The sequence below is a fragment of the Lutra lutra genome, chromosome 13 (genome assembly GCF_902655055.1).
Source record: "Lutra lutra chromosome 13, mLutLut1.2, whole genome shotgun sequence".
In the NCBI taxonomy this organism is placed as follows: domain Eukaryota; kingdom Metazoa; phylum Chordata; class Mammalia; order Carnivora; family Mustelidae; genus Lutra; species Lutra lutra.
The window spans coordinates 94,062,956-94,086,789 of NC_062290.1; the positions used below are offsets into that span (position 1 = coordinate 94,062,956).

The following is a 23,834-nucleotide window of genomic DNA, read 5'->3' on the forward strand; positions in this document are numbered from 1 at the left end:
CGCGGCGTGAGGGAGGGATGCAGTGACCTTCCCGGGGCAGCCGCACGGGGCCTTGTCCCCGCCGGCCCTCCCCGCGGCAGGGCTTACGGGTCCCCGGGACGCAGCCGCGGCCGGACAGGCGGGAGGCACCACGCGCCCCACGTTCGCTGGGAAAAGCCGGGACCGGCCTGCAGCCCCCAGTTCCCGCCGACGGGTACCCGGGGTCGCCCTGGCCCGCAGCCCCGCCCTGGGAGCCGGCGGGACACGATGTTCCCGGCCGCGCCTCGGGAAGGAACCGGCCCGCGCGCCCGCAGGTTCCAGAGCTCAGCCGGGCGCTGCGGCGGGGCCTGGCGGGGGCCCCTGTGGACCCCGGCCCGGGACGGACGCACACGCGCGTGCCTGGGGCCGCGGGTGCACGTGCACACGCTTGTGTGAACATGCACGTGCCCGCGTCCGCGGACACGGAGACCCCAGGAGAACCGGGGCGTCGGGGCGTCGGATACGGACTGCAGGACGGAGGCGTGACGGCGGCTCGGGCGAAGCTCCGGGGAAACTTGGATGGTGACGCGTCGGGAATCGCCACCAACGCAGCAGGACACGCGGACCAGGTGAGGGGCCGGCGGCCGGGGGCTGCCAGCAGAGCCAGCGACTTGCTTTTAAAGATTTTATTTACTAGAGCTGAGCGCGAGCAGGGGAGGGCAGAGCCGGCACCGAGCAGGACGCGGTGTGGGCTGGATCCCGAACCCCGCAAGGTGAGCTGAGCCCGCGGGCCCCAGCGCGACTCGACCTCCGCGTTGGGAGTAGAGTTTACTTGAGCTTTAAGGGGCGCCGGGTGGCTCGTTGGTCGGCTTCGGCTCAGGCCACGATCTCGGGGTGGGGACTGAGCCCCACAGGCGTGGGACTCCCCGCGGGCGTGGGAGTCTCTCTGCCTGCGGACACGCTCGCTCTTTCTCTAAGCAAATCTTTTTAAAAACAATTTTTTTTAAGTGACCGGCAGAGACCGCAAGACTGTTACACGAGCCCACACGCCGCTGGCTGGAGCTCCTCCCTTTGATGATCACAGCGCAGACAATCGCCCAAAACGCCAGCGGTGGCGAGCCCGGGGCTGTGCGATCCTCCCTGCGTGTGTCACACCGTCACAACCAGCACGAGTAGTGACTGTCACAGTAAGAAACGGTGTTTTCCGTAACCCCGAGCTTTCCCAGGCGGTGAGCTGCCCTCCCCTGACCTCAGAAACAGCTGCACATGCAACATTCAGAAAAGTGAGAAAGTCGTATTGCACAAAATTACAAGACATGAAAATTTTATTTTTAAAAGAGAGAATGTATTTGTACACAAATCTACAACAGAGAATTCAAACGTAGAAAAAATAAACTATATCCAACGGCACAGCGCTCGGCGTCCACACGCTCCGCTCTAGGGGTGGGCCTAACCCCTTCGGGCTTCCTACGAAACACGTGACAAAGCAGCCCCCCGGCCCCCCGCGCTGACCGTCTGTCACAGCCGCGCGGCAGCCCACCTGCGGTCGGCCCGGGAGAGGCCGCGAAACAGGAGGAAGCTGGGTCCCCCACGCCTTCTACTGGAATGCTCAGCACCGCCCCGGGACAGCGGCTCCTGGAGCGGGTCCCGAAGCCCGCCGAGGGCAGCCCCCAGACCCCTTCCCAGGACACAGGGCTCAGGAAAGGCGGGGCGGGCGCAGCTCCATCTACAGACCCCACAGGCAGGGCCCGAGCCTCAGCCCCCAGGTGCTGGCAGAAGAGGGGGCTGGGACACAGTCTGGGCCCCAGGCCTGGCGATCCCAGCTCCACTCCTGCTCTCCCTTCACCGTCGCCGGCAGCCACACCGCTGCAGGTTCCCACAACACATGCCAGACCGGGCAGCACCCAAGTGCTGGCCCCAAGGCCCCTAGCAAGCCTGCAGGTCCCCAGACGGGCACTGGGGCCGAACCGGGGCCTCCCGCAGCCCACACCGGGCCGCAGCAGCGCTGGGCAGGACAGGGCCGGGGGGCTGGCTCCTCTCCAGCTGCATGTCCCCAGGGTGTCCCCAGCCCCCTGACGCACGACTGACCTACAGGGAGAGCCGAGTCCTTCCCGCAGGCGTCCTCAACTTCCTGCTGCCTCGGAGACTTTCTCAAGCGTGGCGACGCGCCCCCCTGTTACCAAGGCCGCCAGCCAGGGGACGCAGGGAGCTAGAGCGCGACGCCAGGCTGTCCGCACAGGGACCACGAACTCCCACACACAAAGGGTTTTTACACGGAAATAACCTTACAGTGTTCTGCGTTTTCCAGAAAGACTGAAACACACTGGGCACGACTACAGCAGGAACCGGTGACCGCGGACCGCGTCGTGGGGCGTCTGTGAACAGACAAGGGGGCCGGCCGCGGGGCTCACAGCGCTTGCACTGGGGGGTTAGATACCGAAGAAGGTACAGAACGTTTACTGGAAAAAAACACAACTCATGATAAAGTGAACTTCACTCTTCTGTAATAAAAAATTAAAAATTCTTGTTGACTCTTGTTTGAACACAATACGGACTAGAAACTTCCCCAGACAGTGGGAGAGGGATCGGCAGGAAATGCCACCAGCAACTTCGAGAACTTTCTGGTGGGAGACCCCCCCCCCCCCGCCCCGCCACACCGTCCTCAGAGGTGGCTGAATCCGGGCCCCTCCCGACCCCCAGGCCCAGACGCAAGGGCGCACTTCCAGACGCCGCGCTGGGCCACGGCCACCGTCCTGACCGCCCGCAGCGCCCGCAGCGCCGGGCGTCTAGCAGTCGCTCTTCCACAGCTTGATGGTCTTGTCGTTCTCCAGCGCCGCTGAGGCGATGATGTTCTCCGTCGGGTGGCACGCCGTCGAGATCACCACGTCTGCAACCGAGACCGCAGCCACGTCGGCCCCCGCTGCAGACCCGCTCTGCTGCCCCAGGGTCGCGCTCCCACCGCCCCAGGGCCCCCACCATGACCACCAACGCTCGGGGCCGGCACCGTGCGCCCACACCGGGGAGCCGGAGCAGAAGCACAGCGGCGGCCCCGGCACTGGGGAGGTGGCAGGCGGCACGACGCGGCAGCCTCCGCGAGCACCAGGGGCGGCAGTGGCACCAGCAGGGCCGGCTTCGGGAGCCCGGCCCAGCGCCCAGCGCAGCGGTTAGAGAGCAGCACGGGTCTTGCTGTGTAGACAACATGCCCGCACTCACGGGGACCAGAGCCCATGCTCCCGCCACCCCCCACTGCTGCTGGGCCCAGGCACACTCCCCAGGGCAGGCTCTGCCCCCACCAGGAAGCCCCACCTCCAGAATTTTCCCACTTCCCGAGCAGCTACAAAGCGGTGGGTGGGCTGGCAGCAACTGAGGCCCGGGGCTGCTCCCAAGGAGCTATTACGTGGGCAGACCACGCAACGTGGCAGCTGACCTGCAGGTCGAGGCTGTGTCCCCAGGGGGTGGAGGTGGCTGTAAGGGATGGGAGCAGCGCACTCAAAGGACCCGACGATTGGCCTCCCCAAGAGTAGGCGGGGTAGGGGCAGCCTCCGGGGGCAGAGGTGCCAGCAGAGGCGGCCCTCAGTGCTGAGGCACAGGCCCCCCGAGAGGTGGGTCAGAACCCTGAGAGCAACAAAGCCTCTAGTCCACGGTGGATGTCCTTGGACCCACGCCGGTCTTGACGCGGGACACACACGGGCCACGTCCACACACGGAGCCTACATGGACTTTGAGGCCAGGGAGATGGCCACGAAGAGACATTAAAGCCGGACCCGGCCCTGGCCAGACGGGAGCTCGGACAAAGCCACCTGCCAGCCACTCCAAAATGGGGGCATCCCCTTAGGCCACCAGAAGGCCAAGGAAGACGAGAAGCAGACGGCATGACAACGCACCCTGGCTGTGTAAACGTGGGTGTGCGGCCGGCCCGGGTCCCCACGCTCACCTGTGTGGCCCTGTAATTTCTGTACGATCTCCTTGGTCTGCAGGTTCCAGATGTACACCAAGTTGTCCTCGGAACCAGACACGATCCACTAGGAACAGGAAGACGGACAAGGAAAGCCCAGTCAGAGCTGGCTTGTGAGCAAGAGGCCCTCTCCCCGCACGTCCACACCCGTCCACACCCGCCCTGACGCTCACCCTCCCCGCACTGCCTGCGAGGCCGCGCTCGGCCATCAGAGCCCGCTGGGACCGAAATCGTTTCCTCGAATCGCCACTCTCTCGAGGTCACGTCCGGTTCTGCCGAACGCCACCACCCACTCCAGTCACGTCCCAGCTGGACGAGCGCGTGAATAGGGCCCCGGGCTGGGCAGCAGAGCCTCGCAGAGACGACGCTGCACCCTCAGCCTCCACCAGGGAGAAGATGACCATCCCGGTCACGGGTACCATGTGCTGTGAGCACAGAGGAACGCCCCAGGCACACAAGCCAGCCTGTGATGGGGTCACCTCTCAGGAGGGACAGCTGGCGGGGCGAGAAGCTCCGTAGCCTGCAGAAAACCTACCTTCCCTCCAGTGACTGAGAAATTGGCAAAAATGCAGTATTTCTCATTCTTGTGGCCGGTGTACGTCTTCAGGCACTGCGAAGGCAAGGGAGGCGGTATGTGCACTGAGTCCCCATTTCCCTGCACTGTGGGCGATTCCGGGCGTCTGGAGAGCAGGCATTTCATAGCCCACTAACCTTGGCCCTGGGAGCTCCCTACACACCCTCAGCGCCTCAGCACGGGGCGAAGCTTTCCCAGGCAGCCCAGCGAGCTGCGGACTCCCGTCTGACAGACCGCCCCGCGCCAACCCAACGGGGGCGGCTCTGGGAGCCCCTCTTGCTTCGGACCCCGGCTCGGCTCTGCCCCAGCACTCACCTTCCCTTTGCTGTAGTCCCAGAGCTTCAGCGTGCTGGAAGGCAGAGAGAGGGGTGAGTCAGCTGCCTTCCCGAGAGTCCCGCCCCCGTGTGCTCACGCGTGGAGCAAAGCCAAGGGCCGAGCCCCCCCCCCCCGGCAAGCGCGGGGGCCCTCAGTGGGCACGTCCCCTGACGTGTCCGAGAGCGCAGTGTGTGAACCCCACACGGCTCTGCTGCTACGAGGAGGCTGCCGGGCGCTCCGGGAATCAACCCGTGGCTCGCTCCCCCTACGAGAGCGAGGGGGAGCTTCCGGAAATGTCCAGACCAGATCTCATGGCAACAAACCATCCCTTCTCCCTAGGCGGGAACTCACTCTTCCCGAGGGTGCCAAGTGCCAGCCGTGTGGCTCTCTGGCAGGCTTCGGGGCCAGGTGCGGGTCCCCAGAGACCCCCGAAGTGCACACAGGGCAGCCAAGGCCTGAAGGCCTGCCCAGAGGGGGCAAAACCAGCAACAGAGTTCGCGGGGGGAACCAGCTGCTCACAGCTGGGGCCGGAGCTGCTCCGAGGCCGCCCCTGCCCTCGCTCGTGCAGACAGGGGCCTGCAGGAGGAGCTGCCCTGGCCACACAGCGGCCACTGAGAAGCCTGGACCCCAAATCCTTCTTCAGCCTGGAGACCCGGCCCCCAGCACGGCACCTGCATTCCGGAAGCCTACACCCACCGGAAGCGTGGCCCACGCAGGCACAGGACTTAAACCTCTCATACTTACGAGTGTTGACACTGGTAGGAGTGACCCCCCCACCCCACGGGAGGTGGTGGCACTTACTTGTCCAAGGTCGCGGCCAGGATGTACTTGCCGTTTGGAGAGAACTTCACGAAGGACACAGGTGGGTTGTCGTCATCTGTGTGGGAAACACAGACAGGCTGATGGAGGAGCGCCGGGCCCGTGCCAAGGGAGGAGAGGAGAGAACAGGCCCCCATCACCACACAGGGCCATCCGAGTGGGGACGCTGCCACCGGTGCCCAACCGCCACCTAGAACGGGTCCCCAAGGAGCCCAGCACACCTCCCTTCGCCCGTCCCTGGCACGGCCGGTTCTCCTCGATGTTTCTCGGGTCCCTGACGGGGGCCTGACCACCCCCTCTGCCACGAGGGCTTAGAAACAAAGAGCCTGTGGCCAGTCAAACTCGGGGTGCCTGGCCTTCTGCCAACATGGGGTCAATTTCCTCACGTGAAACCGTCTGCAAACGCCCCACCGGACTGAGAAAGTATCACCGCTGAGGGAAAAGGACTTGGGTGAAGCAGCTCAGATGTTCTCTGCTGCCTAATTAAAGCAAAAGGTCTGCAAAGTCCATCTAGAAACAACCCTGCTGGCGCGACACCGCACCCCGGCTTCTACACTCGGGTCTGAAAGCTCACCCCGGGCGGCCCAGGAACTCGGGAAGAACCACCGCCAGGGGCTGCCCAGGGTGAGGCCGGCACCTGCAGCCACGTGACAGCCCTGTGACCCTCACATCGGGAGGAGCGCGTTTCCCCCCAGGTGAGAAGGACAGAACCAGGGCCGTGCACCCTGGTGCCGGAGCAGGGGAGCGGCAGGCCGCATTACCACCTCGAGGGACCTGGCCACCGCACGCCGGGGGCCGCTGCTCCCTCTGACACGTCCCAGACACTGCAAAGGCACATGAGAAGGCGTGAGGCCAGAGGGCCCTCCTCGGGGCACAGGGGCCACACCAGGAAGGCAGGCCCCCAACTCAGATAGGGGAGGTAGCGCTGGTGTTTCCGACCCAAGCTCCAGGACCAAAGTGTCGCAGGGTCCGCGAAGTTCCAACCCCCTAGACCTGACTTTACGAACAGGCTGGGGACACGGCTTCGCACTGCCCTCCCTCCCATGGACGCTGCGGGGGTCGAGGCCTGGCGCTGGTACCTGCTGGCTGCCAGCCCAGAGCGAGCGAACGAGCCCCTCCAGGCCTCCGCCTCCTGCCCGGCTGCGGGGGGGCCGCGAGGATGTGTTAACATCCACGGCGTTCGAAAGCACGCAGCGGGCAGCTCCGGCGGGGCTGTGCCGGCCCCTGGGGACAGAGGCCACGGACTCGGCGCGAGGTCACGTCACCAGAAGCGTGGACTCATAAAGCAGAAGCGCCCCAGGCCACCACCGGCTGAACAGCACCCCTCCCCAACTTCTCATGTCGGGCCTAACACCAGCAGCTCAGCTCCATACGGACAAGGGCCTTGCACGGGGCCGACTCGGTTAAAATGCAGCGGCTACAGGGACCCTGCTCCAGTCTGAGCAGCATCTCTACAAGAGAAAAAACTGGACGCCAGGGGCGCGCGCACGAGACAACCACGGGAAGACACGGCGGGAACGTCGAGGAGAGGCCGCAGGAGGAACCAGGCCTGCCCACGCCTGGGTCTCGGCAGCCAGCGTCCAGGATGCGGGGATAAACCCTGGGTAAGTCGCCCAAGCTGGGGTGCTTTGCTGTGGTGGCCCCAGGTGGCCCCAGCCAACGTATAAAGCCACATGAGTCCCCGAGGCCCAGGGGAAGGCTGCGGAGCCTCAGAGGCGCCACCTCCTGGACAGGGCGTAGGCCAGCCGCTGCCCCGGGCCACCACCCGGAGCTCTACCAGCTACTCTGTTTCACACTTGACCTGAAACTGCGGGGACCCTCCAGGTGGATTCTCAAAACCCAGGGCAGCCTCCCCATCGCTTTCAGGGGCTCGGGGCCCTCCACAGGCTCAGCACCCACCCTCTGGCCACACAAACACCTGTCTTTCCACGACCGACCCCCGTCCGTCTGCAGAGACCCCAGTGTCCGTGACACCCCAGCAGACGGGGTGCACTTCAGGGCTGGGGCTCCATCACGTGTGCTCAAGGAATAATGCAAGGAGAGTCCCCACCAAGGGTCTGCCAAGTGCAGGCAGAGGGTCTGAGGGGCTCATGGGGCTGAGGACACGGCCAGGCAGTCCCGAGTAAGGGCTGACCGCAGACAGCGCGGGGCCGCGCCTGGGGAGGGCACAGGAAGGTGCCAGAGGTCAGCAGGGAGGAGCTGCCGGGAGCTGGAACCACTCGGTACGGGAGGGAGCAGATCCAGGACGAAGAGATGGGGCTTCCCAGAAACCACACGTGACGGAGGAGGGGAACAGTGACCACCGCTGGGCGGGACACCCCGCCAGAGAGCCCACGCCGGTGGCACTCACCGATCAGCGTCTTCAAGCACTGGCCCGAGGCGGTGTCCCAGATCCGACTGCAACGCAAAAACAGCGGCAAGTTTTTACAAAGCAAGACGGGAGCCACTCGAGGCACGCGGGCTCCCAGCGAACACGGACGGGGAGACGAAAGCCCCGTGAGGCGAGTCTCCGCTCCCAACTGCTCCGCGCCACCGCTCCTTCAGCAGCAGCCCTCACGCCCCGCAGGCCCCGGCCACCGTGATGGGAACGGAGGACAGGGAGGGAGGCGCTGGGAGCCCCGCCTGTTTTCTGGCACAAACGTTCTAGTCTGGGACCTTGTTTCCACAGAACCACAGCACCGTACGATTTTCTGGACGTCCCTCTCGTTCAGAAGCGAGAGAACATGTTCAAGGAGCTGCTGTCTAGGACAGACGTGCTGGTTCCAGCGTGTCCGTGACCTCCGTCCACACAGACACGGCTTCAGCAGCAGATGCGCGTTAGCGCCTGGCCGTCCGCGCCAGAGGCCCAGCAGCGGGGACACCGGCCCACAGGGTGACCCTGCACCTTCCTAACGTTCTCTCCCACCTTCCTACCCCTGCCAGGGGATATCCTGGCCCGGGATCCCGCATCACTGGCCACGGGGGACCTTCCGCGCTGCTGACTCCCTGACCGCGAGGGGCCTGGGGGTGGGCGCGGGGTTGGCCAGTCTGCTCCTGCGCCTGGCTCCGCTCTGCCTGCCCCGCCACGCCCCTCTTCTGGGAGGGACCCCGGCACCAGGCACTGTGTCATGTCCTGCAGCAGGCACACGTCAGGGCTGGGTGCTGTGACCAAGCCTCGGAGTTGCTGCCCAGGCCACAGCAACCCCGCAGCCTCCAGTCCTCCTCGCCCTCCAGGCCCACAGTCTGTACCCTCTCACTGCAGAAAGGCCGTGGGGGGACCCCTCTGTGGAACTGCCCCATCTGCCAGGCAGGGGCGGGTCCCCACCAGGGACGTATACACAAGCGGTCCCCAAGCCCCAGCTCGCTGCTTCCTGTCCTCCAGTCACACTTCGTCACTTTCTCCACGTGCTTGTCCCCTTCCCCGTTAGGCGCATCCTGAATTCCCGCCCCTCCCTGCCGCCGCCCTGCTCACCTGCTAACCGCTAATGCCCAGGGCCAAGGGAGGCCGTCCGTCTCCGCACCTCCACCTCCCCGCTCAGTCTCACTTTGTAACCAGCAGGGCCCAGCGGTTCGGAGCTGGGGCGCCAGAGCCGCGTGTGGCGCAGATCCTGGCTGCCACCCACCCACCCGCGCTGGGAGGACAACCAGCGAGTGTTCAGCGGCTTCTGCTCCCCTCCTGCCGAGTGGGGACAGCGCTGCTGGGAGGCTAAAGTCGGTGCTGGTCAACCGTCGTGTCCCCGGCTCCTAACTCGAAACACAGACCCTCTGGAAGAGAGAACGCTCGACCCTGTTAACCAGGAGCTCCCAACACCATGGAATGAGGGGCAGAGGGGCCTGGCGTGCTCCTGATTTAACTGGACACGGGTTCAACGCGTTACGGCGAGGTGACCAGTCTGTCCCACTGGCGTCCTCCGCTCAACCTCCATCGGGGCGGCTGCCAAGTCCTCGCAAGTGCCTGTCTGGGCTCTGCCGGGGACACATCACGGAGATTTGCCTGCTGACACCATTCACCAGGTGACAGGCTTCCAGATGTCGATCACACTGTGACAACCCTTTCACTGTCTGAGAAACCCCCCGGTCGCTGCTGGGCCCAGCCTGCGGACGGCTCCTCTGGAATTCCGACACCGATATTCCCCAGCGAAGCCTGGATCTCCTTCCGGACTCGCAGCAGAGGTTGGGGCGGAGGGTCACGCCAGCCCCACCAGGTGCGCCGGTTGGGGCCCCTCCCTGTTCTGTGGTCACCGGAACAGCTTCCGAGTGTCAGCGTCGGGAACCCGGCCCAGCTCCAGCGGGAGTTCACAGGCCCGACCGCGCGCAGACCTTCCGCGGCTGACTCAGCGAACGGGAGCTCCCCAGACGTGCCCCGCTCCCCACTTTCCCTCCCCGCTGCCTCCACCCTGCTCATCCTCCCTGCTTCCTTAGCGGAGCTCCTAAGCCTTAAAGACTGGGCCGGCCTCAGTAAGGACAAAGCTTTCTCACGCGTCTCCCGCTTCTCCCTCTTCTCTAGGTCTGCAGAGCCCGTCCACGGACAACCCCCAGATTGTTCCAGGCTCGTGGGACACAGCACAGGCTGCAAACGCAGCCAACACACGGCCGTGGGGTCACTCGGGTCTGCCGGGCCCCGGACATGCCGGACACACTCCCGTCGACGTCTAGGAGCGACACCTGTTGCCTCGTGGTCCTCACGGCCCCAGGCCCCGTGTGCACCCCGGGGGTCTGGAGCGCACAGGCCTCTCCCGCCAGCTGTGTGCTACTCGCTCTGCGTCTCTCCCCTTGCGGGACGCTCCGTCCGGAAGCCCCAGTGACACGCACCCGACTGTGCACTCCGCCCACCGACGCCGCTTGCCCCCCGTCGGTTTCAAACCTTTGCCATCCCTCTGCTCTGCTTCTTGAGAACAAGAGGCAGAAGGTTTCTCAGGCAACGGGACGGCCTACGGCGAGGGCATCCAGCTGCCACCGTGATGCCTGGCGCAGCGCGCGTCCCCCCTTCCGCAGCGTTTTTACTGGATGCTTTGTTCCCCATTTCCTCTTTCGCGTTTCCTGTTTGCTAAATATAGACGAATTCTAGCCGCGCTTTCGCTCTCCCTTGTCATCGGGAAGCTCTCCTCGAGGCATCATGCAGCCGCTGGCCACTGCCCACCGACCTCCTCCCAGGGAGCACGCGGGCCGGGCAGGAGGCCCCTCCAGGCCCAGCCTCCTCACGTGGCCCCGGCCCGGTGTCTGCCGACTTCAGCTGACGTTGACTTCGACACTTTTGCTCGTGCCTCTGATAAGAGTCCTCAGTGCTCAGCTGATGAGCCCCAAGCCGCACCAGCGGTATTCACCCAGGCCACACCGGACGTTCCACGGGGAACCGCGTCCCCCTGTGGTGGCACTTCCACGCCGCATCCTCCGTGGGACGCGAGGCTGCTCCGGAGCCCGCACCCCCCCGCGCCCACAAGGAGCGGACTCGAGCCAGAGCGCCCCTGGCCTCCCTGTGCCAGCGGCTCCCCTCCGGCCCCGCGTCCGTCCGCCTGCCGCAGCCCACGACAGCAGACCGCTGGCCCGTTTTCATGGCTGTCCCCAGAGGCCAGAACACCACCTTCAACAAACACGCGCTGAGATAAGGGACGTGAACTTCCTCACTTACCAGAGCCCGTCGTAGCTACTTGACACTATCAAGGATCCATCCCGATTAAAATGAACCTAGAACGGAGTGGAGGGAAGAAGACGCTTACTTCCAAGCGGCCAACGCAGACTGCGTCCTGAGTGGCCGTCCCACGCACGGGAGCCCCCGACAGACACGCCCCGCTCGCCAGCACTGGACGCGACGGGGCCTACGGGGCTTCCTGCCGATGCTGGCAGACACTCGGGCGACACTGTCGGAGTCACTTTTACTGGGTGTCTCAAGCAACAGGCCCTTTGTCTCGCGACGGAGGACTGAATTTACAAGGAACACCAAGGCCCAACACGTCTCGAGAAGCAGAATCACGTACTACAAAACACGCTCTTGAAACGAAACAAACGCACCCAAGGGACCGCGCCCCGGGGAGAAGAGGCCGGGCCTGGAGAGCCGGTGCGTGCACTGGCTGGTGGCGCGGAGCTGTCTGACCACGCGACCTGGCCGAAACCGTCTCGCCTGACCTCACGTTAAATAAAGAAAAGCCAGGAGAGAACAACTCAGTGTTGGGTAACCACCGGAAGAAGGCCCCCGGGCGCGACCAGCCCCCGCGGCCCGCACCTTCGGTCACCTCAATGCCCAGCCCCCTCGGCCCCCATCGCCACACACACCTCCGCAGCCGACAAGCCCCGGTCTCACAACTAAACCGTCTTTGCGTTTCTTCCCTGCTTTCCCGGGGAACCCCAGTGGGAGGGAAGGAGCCACGATGCCAGGTGAGTCCTCCGCCCACTTCCACCACTTCTTCTCTGGGTCCTGGGCACACAACCAGCACCTCGCAGACACCCCCTCGCTCCCTGCCACCCGCGGCACATTTCCCACGGGGGACCGAGTGGCACAGGGGGTGGGGGTGGGGCCGTGGCCGCCTGCTGGTCCGCCCCAGCGCCACTGCCCAGCTGGCCCTGTCTCTCCTCGGGGCTCAGGGCTGCCCGTGTGGCCGAACCCCACCCGACTCACGAGATGCCAGCAGCACGTGGCCATGATGGCCAAGCTGTCTCCAGACACTGCTGGACGTCCCCAGGGGCCAAGCCACATGCCCAGGAGCACCTGAGAGCTCGCTGCACTGAGCGCCCGGCCCCAGAGTCGCACCACGGCCGCACTCTCGGCGGGCGCAGGCGCCACGGGCCGGGAGACAGAGAGAAGCCGGGGTCTAAACTCCCGGGGCGCCGTCCGCCACAAGGACGATTCTCTAGCTGCTACGGTACAAAGGTAACAGGTGGGATGAACTTGGCTTTATTTAACCCAAAGTCTCTACGGTACCACCCGCCATGCGGCCAGTGTTGAAGTCACCCACGAGCCACGCCTGACTCTCTTCCATCTCACGGACCCATCGAAGACACTGAGCGCCCACAGAGCACCTCGCACACCCAGCACGTCTCCATCGGGGCTCTTGGCACTTCACAGGCTGTGCCACCAACTGTCCAGCTGGCGGCCTCCGGGCCGGACCGCTGGGCCCCACGTGCCATCCAGGACACACCTGAGAGGCTTTCTTGCTGACCGTCCCTCCCTACTGGTGGTCTTGCAGGACGGGCTCGCAGGCCAGCTACCTACCCATGACCACCCGCCTGTCAGCCCCTCGAGGTAACCGCCGAACTCGCTGCCATCTCTCCGACCACGTTCGTCCCTTTCTTCGGACTTGCAAAACCCTCTATCACGGCCCACTGCACCAGACTCTGGCGAGTTGACGCGGGTCCCCAGAAGCTACCATGGCAACCTTGTGCTCTGCCTTGTTCCCAGCCGCATCGGGACCTCCCCACCGACGCACGCGGCCTGGCTGTTCCCTCCCACCGACACTCAGGTGCAAACGGCAACAGGGCCTCCCGGCCCATCCCCACACTCAAAACGGAAGCACTACGAAGACACGACAAAGGCAAGAAGTCAGACCCTAACGGGGCTGCCCGGTCGGTACTCGGACGACAGTCACTCGGAGCTCTCTGCGGGGAGAACACCGGGCAGGAGCGAGCGCCCGCGAAAGCAGCGAAGCAGGAAACGGGGAGTACAAGGAAAAGCCACAGGCCACGCGGCTGCGGCGAGGACCACAGGATGAGACAAGTGGACAGGAGTGCGGACAAGAGCGGACGGGGCCAGAGCCGGGCGGGGACGGGGCAGCCAGCAGAGTCCGAGCCATGGGCCTTCCAGCTCCCAGACTGATCTGCTGGAAAGCCAGGCGTGCCCCAGGAGCCCGTGGACAGACATCACGGGTGCCCGAAAAACCGTCCCACAGGGACGCACAGCAGCGTGGAGCGTCCCCACCACTCAGAGGACAGACAGCGGAAGACACATCAAAACCAGGGCTCCTCGGAGGGGAGACCGGCTACTAGCAGTGGACTGAGCGCTGCGGGTGCGGGAGTCTGACTCTCTCCTCGCTTCCTCTGTTTGCCTTTCTTAAAAGGACATTTCGCTTCCCTGGGAGACAAACACTTGACAAGCCCTGCCATGGCTCAGCCTAAGAGTCCGACCCGCAGCGCACCCCTACCCCCTACTCGCACACCGGCGCCTCCCGGCCTTCCTCCGGCTCGCTTCCCGGGGCCAGCCCACGCCGCTGCCGCGCTCCCCTTGCACTGGGAGTCCCCAGCGGAGGGCGGAGCGCCGGGCGGACCAGGCCTGTCCCCACAGCAAACGGCCTTCCTCGGGGGCCCTAAGTGCTGGCGGGGACTCTGGGCAGCGAGGGCCCCTCGAGGCCGCGGCATCCAGCGTGCGATACGTGTCCTCGACACATCCGGGCTCTCAAACGGTCTCGGCTGGGCGAAGAAGCCCTTCCAAGGCTGAAAATGCTTAAAATCACGCACCTACACGATTTCGGAAAGTGAAAAGGACCATCTGCTCGGTAAAAATAAGCACACTGTTTACAGGATTCCTTCCCCTTTCCAAAAAAAGGCAAACTTGGCTAAGAAACAAGTCTAGGCTCTGCTGACAGAGAGGAGTCTCCGGGCCACTCTCAAGTGGTGAGGTCTGCGATCCAACGGGTACTCTAACCCCGCACACTCGTCACACACACGGCTGGCGCGTGCCCGAGGCAAGACGCGGAGCGCACACAGCGCCCTCGTGGGCTCCACCCTCCCCGGGCTCTCCGCCTCAGCTAGGTCATCCCGACCTCCTCCACCACCACCCCAGGATCAAAGCCCGCTCCACTCCAGACACGCCTCCGGGGCTCCACTGCCCAATGCCTGGCCCTCTTCCAAGCCTGGCCGTCCTACCTGGGCCGTAGGACTCGGCTCTGGGACACCACAACGGGCCCCTCGCCCACCTGTGCTTTCACAGGTCCAGGACAGGGAGGCCTCTCTCAGGGTCCCCCGTGCCCCTCCCCGGCCGTCACACAGTCCTGCACGCGGGATGCAGAGCCCGGTGGGACTTACCGCTGAGACCGGGTCCGAGTGCGCAGGCAAAGTCTTGAGGCACTTCCCTGTTTTCACGTCCCATATCCTCACACTTTCATCAAACTGAAGACAAAGGAAAAGGTTAAGGCCCTTCCATGGCGGGGGCGGGTGCCTGGTCCTCTGGAACCCAAGACCTGCCACCCCTTCGCTCCCCAGCACAGCAGAGAAGACTCAAGGCTCAACTCCCAGGCCCCCGCTCCCCAGCACCGCCCCCGACACCCTGAGGCATCACACTTACGGAGCCCGAGACGATGAGGTTGGACTGGGGGTTGAAGTTGCAGCAAAAGACATAGTTACTGTGGCCCTTCAGGGTTTTCAGACACTTGCCCTAAAACCAAGTATTGTCAGACTAAGTTACTCCCAGCGGTTATTTCAACACCGAGCCCACAGGGGCCCGAAGGCACATCTCCCCCCAAGCGGGGCTGCCCGTGACCAGCTGGTCCCCAGACTGCCCTTGGACTCCCACGCCGTGCCTCTCGTCCACACACGGGCTCGGCCAGGAGCGGCACCCGGAGAGGCTTACCGAGCTCACATCCCAGATCTTTAGGGTTTTATCATCTGAGGCGGAAACAAGGAGGTTGGAATCTGACGACCAGGCCACATCCGATATGCCCTGGGGAGTGAAAACACAGAGCTATCACCTTGACGGGACAGCGAAGGGCAGATCATCGGACCGAAGACAAGGAAGCGTATCGCTCCACCATCCAGACCCTCAAGCTACCCCGGACCACACAGACGGACACTACGCGGTCCCCCAAGGAGAAGTGTGCTCTCTCGCAGTCTGGCAGAAACTTGTCTGGGAAGGTCAAAAGCATTTGCTTAAAAAACAAGAAGCAAACAACTATCAAATAACTGGGGGTTGGGGGCGGGGATGGGGAGGTCAGAGCTCCACCTGGTGAGCCCGGGGATGGGTCCCACCCCCCTGCCCGGGGGACCTACAGCTGCCCGTGCGCAGCCTCAGCGTGCAGGGCTCATACCCACCAGCTTGTGACCAGATATGGTTTTCTCAAATTTTCCATCATACGCTCCCCAAATTTTAATGAGTTTATCAGCAGCTGAAAGAAAGAAAACAAAGGAACTGGGGTGCTTCAGTCATCCTGAGTGCAAAATCGGGGCTTCCCATAAGAGCCCTGGGAACGGTGCGAATCCCTCAGGAACCCCCGTGAACAGGCTCCACGCACAGGGACCGCCAGCGCTCGGGCACAGGCCGTCCACCCCTTCCCCTTGCCCCAGGCCCGTCAGTTCAGAGCAGCAAAGGGCCCCAGTTAGGGTGAGGGGCACACGCTGGCTGCAATGCCTCCGTGGCAGTGTTAGGAAGCAAGTCCTCCCTCTGTCCCCGGCTTCCAGGGGCAGCTCCGACGGCCTCTGACAGGAGCTCACACCCTGGTGATACGTACACGAACTTGCCAGCCACTCCCCGTTCGGGCTGAATTTCACGGAGGACACGGCTTTCGTGTGGCCGGCCAGGGTGAACTTGAGAGCATAGTTGGGTTTCACGGGGGTCGGCTGTCGAAGAGACAGGGGCAGTCATGGGGCAGTAACCATGGTGCTGGCTTCCGGCTCAGACCCACCTCCTGAGCCCCAAATCCATACTCCAGGCGCCTGCTACGCTCTCTGAAGTCGCCTTTCAGACTGGACGGGTTTACATCGGGGCTATCCCCGCTCCACAGCCCTGCTTCTCCTGCAGCCCCCTCCTCAGTGCCCCTGCACCACGAGGGGCTCAGCATGGAGGCCCCTCAAGGCCTCACCACCCCAACAGGACCGGAAGCCCCGTCTGCGGCACCACGTGCGGCAAGCACACCCTGAAGGTCACAGCCTTGCTCAGAGGCCCGTGTGTGCGGCCTGGTGTCCACCAAGGGGGTTGGCAAACCTCCCTGGGCACCAGACCTGTGGGGCCAGCGAGGGGGCTTCACGGGAGGCTCTCTGGGTCCCGCAGAGGATCTTACGATCAGGACCAGGGACCTATGTTGGAGATAAAGCCCCCTCCGCAGGGGACAGGCCTGGGCCTCGGCACAGTGAACAGGCACTGGTTAGGCGTGCGGTCGATGACAGAAAACGCAGAGTCTGAGAAGAAGCCTCTCCGGGGAGTGTGCAGCCTGGGCACCCCCCGCGGTTTCCCCACAGCCCTCAGGGACGTGCCTTGCTCTGCGTGGCCGAGGAGGAAGGGGTGGGCTGTGCTCTGGCGGCCTCCGTCTCTGGCTTCTTCTCCTCCGTTGCCATGGCTGTAAAGCCCACCGGGCAGGGGGACGGGCGGGAGGCGCGGGAAGCGGAGTTCACAGCTCCACACGAAGGCCCCCGAGCGCAAAGAGCTAATCGAAACCTACAGTGGGGGGCTGTGGCCAATAAACAAACCAGATTTTACAAGTTACTTCCCAGAAAAAAGGATGAAAAACCTCTGCCCACCTTGCCGGGCCCTGCAGCAGACACGCCGCTGCAGACGAGGAGCCCACTCCCTCTGTGGGCCCAACTCGCCCTAACCCTCCGCACAGGCGAGAAGCAGGCCCAGGCCCCTCCTGCCAACGGAATCCCAGGCCCCACCTTCAACGAGCTCCTACTGTTGTCCTCCGCAGGGAAACGGAGCGCCGTCTAGGCAAACAAAACACAATTTTCTTCAAAGAGCCCTTGAAATGTCAAAAAAAAAAAAGAAAAAAAGCCAAACCAACCCAAATGGCAGGACACTGCACTCCGGGGTGTAGAGATTTGGGAACTCGTCCAACCCTCCCAAGTGATGGCACAGTGCTTAGCCGCCACGTTTGAAAACAGACAAGGACAACCCCCCCCCCCCCCCCCCCGCCCCGTGGTCCGGCCCCCCGGGGGCCTTCCCTGCCGCCAGGTACAGACACGAGGCGGCCTCCGGAGCCCCAGCAGCTCAAAAGGCGCCCTGTCCCCCCCGAGCCAACGGCAGGACACACGAGACACGGCCGGGAAGCGAGAACCGGGGCCAGCGTGCCTGCTGCGGAGGCCCGAAGCCCACGGATGGGAGGGTGGCAGCAAGCTCGCGCCGCAGGAGGGGACCGCGGCTCCATTAGGTTTAGGCGTAACAATGGGAGCTGCTCGCGGGAGCCCAGGATTCCAGAACCTGGATGCGCCTCCTAGAAGCACCCCTGGTGACTCTGAAACGGGGGCCGCAGGGTGTCCTCGCAGACATCACCGGCCGTCCAGTTCCCATCCGACTCCCAGCAGCGCACACCGCCGTTAAGCTAACGAGTTTACAGTGTGAGCTCTAGCTCGGCGCTCCACACGGAACGCCTGAGCGACTCCCGGTCACACCAAGGCAAAATGGAAGCCATCGAAAAAGAACACGTCTCGAAGTCTCCATCCAAGAGGAGGGCAGAGAAATGACAACACAACCCAGCCATGCAGATCACAACAGATGTGGCCCCGGCCGGCCGCCTGCAGCAAGGACTCCTACCCCAGGGTGGACGGTGCTGCACCCAAAGCCCCAAGGTACTAGAGCGGGGGAGGGGCAGGTCGCATAATCGCACCCAGGGACGGACCTGCCGGCACAAAGCTGGTGCCCAGCAAGTGCTGGCTGCTTGGTGATTCGATCTAGTGCAGCGCGGCCACGCCAGTTAACCCAAGTGCTGCCTTCCCCATGGGGGGACGGACAGCAGCAGCTAAAGAGGACAGCGGGACGGATTTCACAAAACCCAGCATCTGAAGAAGGTACCCAGGAGCTGAGGGAGGTGTGGGGGACAGAAGAGGCTTCCTCCGGGTAAACAGGGCAGACCTGCTCCTTTTAACATAAAAACGGACCCCCCGGGAGATGGGCTGTGACCCCCTGCCCTCAGGTGAGGACCCGGGAACACAACAGACAATCTCCCAGAGAAGGGGTCCAACCCCCCCCAGCTCAAACCCAATCTGCCGGTCCCTTGGGCTAGCAAAACGTGACCATGCAAAAAACCAGGGGGACTGCAAAGAAGACAATTTCTTGACTCCACACTCCCCCCCACCGTTTCCACTTAAGAGGGGAAAAAGCCTTGCATCCTCCATCAACACTCGGGAAGCAGCCGGGCAGCAGGTCACCGGCTCCGCAGGGAGTCGGCAGCTGCTGTGCTGCGGGAGCACGTGTGTGGCCTCCAGACCACATGCCACCTGTCCCCGTCTGCACTCATGGGTCCTTCACCCCGGGAGCCTGACCACCCACCGCCCAGCCTCCCAAACCTGACTGCTCGGGGCCCTGCTTCTCAGATGCAGACTCCTGGCCTGCCGCCAGAGACTGGGCCCCCGGGTGAGGTCACCTGACACGCAGGTGGCCAGACCAAGAGTGGGGGGGATGCCGCCCGCCCCACCTGTTCTGCACCAGCTTCTATCCGACCTTACCTATCTGCCTCCTGGGGGGGCGGGCCAACCTCAGAGGCAGCGTCCGGCGCAGCACCTGCCAGGGTGTCTGAAGGGCCTGGAGAACGGACCTGGGAGGCGAAACCGGAATGAGAAGGCTGCAGGGAGCGACTCTGCCATCACCCAAAATGGCTCTGGCACACAGACTGCAGGTGGTGCGGGCGCGAGGGCAGGAGCCGGGGCTCTCGCTGCGTGAGGGCGCACCGCACCTGCGGAGCCCGCTTCTCGGGGGAGACACGGGGCCTGGCGGGCTGGGCTGAGGGCGGGCAGCAGGTCGGGGTAGGGGCGTTTCTGCAGGAGAGGAGAGCGGACGGGTCGGCGCGCCAGGCCAGCGCCGGTCGGGGGGTCTGGGGTGTGTCCGTGGAGCAGCGGCGGAGAGCAAGGGCGAGATGCGCGCGGGCTGCTGAGGGAAGGCACAGTCCCCGGGCTGAGGGCTTGTCACCTGGCCGCTGGGGGAGGGGCAGCTGGGGAGTGGCCGCACGGGTGGGCGCTGGCGGGAGTCCCCGGGACCCGCAGGAGGGTCGTGGGGGGATGTTTGGGGAGGGGGCCCGGGACTCGAGTACGGGGACAGGGCCGCGGCCGGGCGCGGACGAGGGGCGCAGAGCGGGCACCCGGAAGGCAGGCGGTGGGAGCGCGGGGCGCCTGCACCGGGAGGGCTCTGGCGGGGCTGGGCCGGGACCTGGGCCTAGCCCGCCGGAACACGTGTGGCGACGGGGCGGCCCGGGGGGGCCAGCCGGCGTCGGCCCCCGCCCGCAACCCGGGTGCAGTCCCCGGGCTGGCGGCCCCGCTTACCTGCCGGCCGCGGCGGCGGGGCGGGCGCTCGGGGCGTCGCGTCGCCGCCGCCTGGGCGGGAGCCGGGCCGAGCACGACGAGGCGGCGCGGGGGGGCGCCGGCAGTGCGCGTGCGCGAGAGGCGGGGCGGCGGCGGGGCGGGGCGAGCGCACAAAGCCAGCCTCTCGGAGGGGCACTACGGGGAGCGGCGAGGGGCAGAATGCCTCGGGCGGGCCCAACGCCTTAAAGGGACGGCTTGCGGAGCGCGCTTTCCTGTGCAAAGCGGTAACCTCTGCGTCGGCGGGCGTCGGTCCGTCTCGCGCACTTTCTAAAAACGGAAGTATGTGACACCTCGGGGAAAGTGCCAGTGCGCCCCTCGAAAGCTCCCCGCCCGAGCTCGGCCTGCAGCGGCGCCCCAGGAAGCAGCCGGGCTCGCCCCTGGGAGTCGACGGGCGGCAGGTCCCCGGCGCTCCTTGTGGGACCCTCGCTCCGGGGCCGCCGCTCCCCGTCCCCGGGCACACGGAGCTGAGGCGGCAGTCCGCGCGGGCTCGCCCCCCCACGCAGGCCTGGCACCTCGGCCGGCAGGGACCCAGGGCGCTCCCCTCCGGGAAGCGGGGACCCTGAGCCGCAGGCTTGTGCGGCCCCCCGCAGGGCCGGCTGCCCCCCCGCAGAGAGCCTGGTCTGGGACCGGCCGCCCTGCGGTCACCGAGTGCGGCGCTCTGCGGTCGGCCAGGCGGGTCGCCGGCGTGTGTCCCCGCCAGTCCAGATGAGGAAGGGGAGGCCCAGAGGGGAGGGCTCGGCCGGACGGGGAAGCTGGGGTCCTGCGCGTTCTCGGCCGCCGCGCACTCCCGGTCCGGCTGTGGTCTTGGTCCACCCACTCCGCGGCCGCGACCCGACCTGCGGAATCATTTCCAGGGGAAGACGGGACCCCGAAGGCGCCCCAGGAGCTCCGCGCGCGGAAGGACGCCCTCGACGGGGAAGTGCCCGGGGAGCAGGGCGCGTGGTTGTCCTGGACTCGGACGCGGGAGCTGAGAGGAGCCCAAGGAGGATGCCGGGGCCCGGTCTCTGGCCCTGGCCCAGCTCTGCGTGGATCTCCGTGCCTCGGAGCCTCGCCACACACACCCCGCCCGCCCCGGGCCGCCTTTGTTACGGCGGTTAATGAAACCAGCTTGGGGTGAAGGACACTTCCCTCCTCCTGGCCACCTGGGCCAGCATGGGAGTCCATCGTGTCACCCCTCCATCAACTCTGGCTGGCTCAGCCATCCATTTCTCTCCATCCTGGCCCCAGGTTTTGTCTCCCAAGGGGCCTTTTCCAAACCTTCCGGAAGCTCAGTCGGAATAAAACTCCCAGTGCTGGGATCTGTCACCTCCCCTGCCCGGATCTCGAAGACTCAGAGCCAGCTCCCCATTGCTCTCATGTCCAAATCCAGCGTCTGCTGGCGGAGTTTACCAGACCCCCCTCTAGCTTAGCAACACCCCCAGTCTGTGCACCCCAGATCCCAGCCCCAAATCAAAAATACCTCCAACCCTCCAGGCAGAGCTGGATAAGGTTTGGTACCCAGAACTCAGAGCCGGTTCCCGAGTAAACTGGTCTCGCTCCTCTCTCCCCAGACAGAGCCTTCTGTGAAAATGAGGAAGCCCCATTAAGTGCTGTTGCAGCCCATCCTGGCAGCCATACCTAAAACACCACAACCCGAGAACACAGCAGATAAAGCAATTTAGCAAAAGCAGGTGATTTGCTTTATTGCCAAAGTCTTAAATCCTTTTATATCCCTTCTGAGATGTGGTCGGCTCAGAAAAATCGCAGGTAGAAATGGAAGAGAGGATGAAAACTACAGAGAGGGGGAGAACATTTTGGAGATTGTTTTTTCCAGAACATCAACTGTGCTTTGGCAAACGGGAGCTAATTAGTAAATGAACCTGTTTCCATGAGCAGTTTTTATAAAGACAATGTTTCTCAAGGCCGTCTCATCAAGCAGAGTTCAGACCTGTCTGGGCACCTTCCCCACTCGCCCAGGTCCCTCCACCAGGCACGCCACGGCGCTCACGGCAGGTGGCACTGAGAGGAGGAGAAGGGGGCGCACTGGGGGCTCCATTCTCTGCTCGGCGTGTTACATGTGTTCACGTGTTATCTGTCACACCTTCACAACAAGGCTGTGAAGGAGGTGCCTTTACTCCTTTTCCCAGCGAGGGAACTGAGTCTGCCAAACCCAGGAGGGCTCTGCGGGGAGGCAGCAGGAACGCTGTGTGCTCCCTGGCATGGGGGACAGGGAAGCACTAGTCCTTTAATGCCAAGCCCAGAGCTTTGGATTCTGATGGCAATTGATGAGGGAGGGTTCTGGAAGTTGAGGGACAAGGGGATGCCCAGGACCCAGGGCTTCCAGGAGCCCTTCACCAGCTTCCACACTAGACAGCCCACTTCTGCTGCTGGGTCACCATTCCAACATGCTACTGACACTACCCAGAGACCCCAAGGCTCCCACCAGCCCAGGTCTGTGGGGGTCGCGTTCATTCCTCTTGCCGGATAACTACCCCAGGGCAGCCGGTTTGGGAGACTTGGGTTCCCGTTTCCCCTCCTTGGGCTCTGCTCTCCCTTCCCCTGCCCCTGCCCATGGTCCATCAGGACACATGTTCTGCCCAGCATCCCCTGGGGCCCAGTGGGTCTTCAGCTACCCTGAGTCAGAATGGCCACTCCCAACCCCAGTATCCAGAAAACCGTTTCTCGTCCTGGCTGTGCTATCATCCTTTCCCTCCCCAGTCTCTTTCCCAGGTCCAGAGGGAGCAGGTCAGACTGGGTCCTAATGTCAAATTCCCTCCTTCAGCCTTTGCCCCGGTGCACCTCCACCGAGTCCCATCCCTTCGGCTTACTCCCTCATCCCTCCCACCGGCTACAAAGCACCTCAGCCTCATCACCCTGCATCAGCTCCCCTCCTGGTGTCTCTCCCAAGGAAGACAGAGAGCTCAGTTGGCCTGGTCCTCCCATTTTAGAAATGAAGCCCCCAGTCCCGGGGACAGTCACTGGCACCGTCCCCTTCCTCAAGGACACCAGGGTCAGCCCGGGGCTGCCCCAGTAGTCTGCCCCTTCCGGTCTCTACCAGCCCTGCTGCCCTGGGCCCTCGTCAGCGTCTCCCACCCTCACTCTGGGCTCAGGGGAGTGGGGACAACCCGGGAGGGCAGCAGGGCCTGCTGGGAGGGGCACACAGCAGGTACGCAGGAAACACCGTCCGAAGGAACGAATCCTGGCGTGTTCGCTTTCACTTCCTGTTGGATTTCAGTCTAATCGACCGTTGCTTCCAAGTCCCCACAGCCCCATCCGTCTGCCCTCAGCTTCCACGCCGCTTGGGGCCTGGAGGGCTCCCGGGAGCCCCCTCCAGGTGGTGGTGGGTGTGGAGGACCAGTTTGGCCCCTGGGCCAGGCTGGGCGGGTCGCCGAGCAGGAATCCCTGGAATGTGGCTCAGACTTCCAATGCAGGGCCCCACCTGTTCCGGTCTGCAAATCCCCTCCCCACCCCGGCCTGGGCTAAGCCCCCCGGGTTAGAGAGGGGTCCCGACCAGCACCAGAGCAGGGAGGAGTCAGCTCCGGCGACAGCCCGTGCCCCGCGGAAATCAGGGACCTGAAAGGCGGGCTGTTATCAGAGCTGTGCGTGAGGGTGGGGGTGGGGGGTGGTATTAGGCACCAGTGGTTTACTGGGTCCTTCTCCGGAATGTTGGTGCGGCTGCCAACATTCCACCTGTGTGGCCCTGTCACGTCCAACTGTCTCCGTTTGTCCAAGTTATTCAGCCGCTCCCCACCCCCCTCCCCGCAGCTGTTCTGAGCGCCTACTGTGTGCCCTCCACGGAGGACGTAAGTACGGTCTTGTACCTTCCCAAACATGCTCGGAAGCTATTCTGATGTTTAGGGAGGAGGAAAATGAAGGTTCCAAGAGCCTCCTGCCTTGCCCCAGGCCACCCTGCAAGGAAATGATGGAGCTGGGGCTTGACCCTTCTCTTCTGGCCCCAGAGTCCATCCCTGCACACCCTGCACCAGACCCACACACCCACAGAGCCCTTTCCCTGGGCGACTTCCGCCTTCACAGAGTGCCTGTAACCCT

At 64.3% G+C, this 23,834-nt stretch overlaps 2 protein-coding genes and 1 long non-coding RNA gene across 3 annotated transcripts; 2 read left to right on the plus strand and 1 right to left on the minus strand.

Moving 5' to 3' along the window:
* The first annotated feature begins 416 nt into the window (after positions 1 to 416).
* On the plus strand, positions 417 to 10,752 carry LOC125083376 (uncharacterized). The gene is made up of 2 exons (XM_047699828.1): positions 417 to 587; positions 10,108 to 10,752. The coding sequence occupies exons 1-2, from the start codon at positions 417 to 419 to the stop codon at positions 10,666 to 10,668; spliced, it is 732 nt and encodes a 243-aa protein (XP_047555784.1). The 3' UTR covers positions 10,669 to 10,752.
* WDR5 (WD repeat domain 5) lies at positions 2,441 to 21,036 on the minus strand. Its single transcript, XM_047699827.1, is given in 20 exon segments — positions 2,441 to 2,845; positions 3,893 to 3,980; positions 4,449 to 4,523; positions 4,803 to 4,836; positions 5,604 to 5,679; positions 7,972 to 8,018; positions 11,230 to 11,285; positions 14,613 to 14,696; positions 14,872 to 14,961; positions 15,157 to 15,246; positions 15,615 to 15,688; positions 16,031 to 16,139; positions 16,773 to 16,953; positions 18,957 to 19,045; positions 19,184 to 19,374; positions 19,767 to 20,072; positions 20,451 to 20,553; positions 20,555 to 20,728; positions 20,730 to 20,798; positions 20,800 to 21,036. Coding segments are annotated over 20 exon segments (2,259 nt in total). The 5' UTR covers positions 21,022 to 21,036; the 3' UTR covers positions 2,441 to 2,744.
* Positions 19,951 to 21,676, plus strand: LOC125083377 (uncharacterized). Its single transcript, XR_007122256.1, has 2 exons — positions 19,951 to 20,084; positions 20,660 to 21,676. It is a non-coding gene; the product is annotated as an uncharacterized LOC125083377 (long non-coding RNA).
* The last annotated feature ends 2,158 nt before the right edge of the window (positions 21,677 to 23,834 follow it).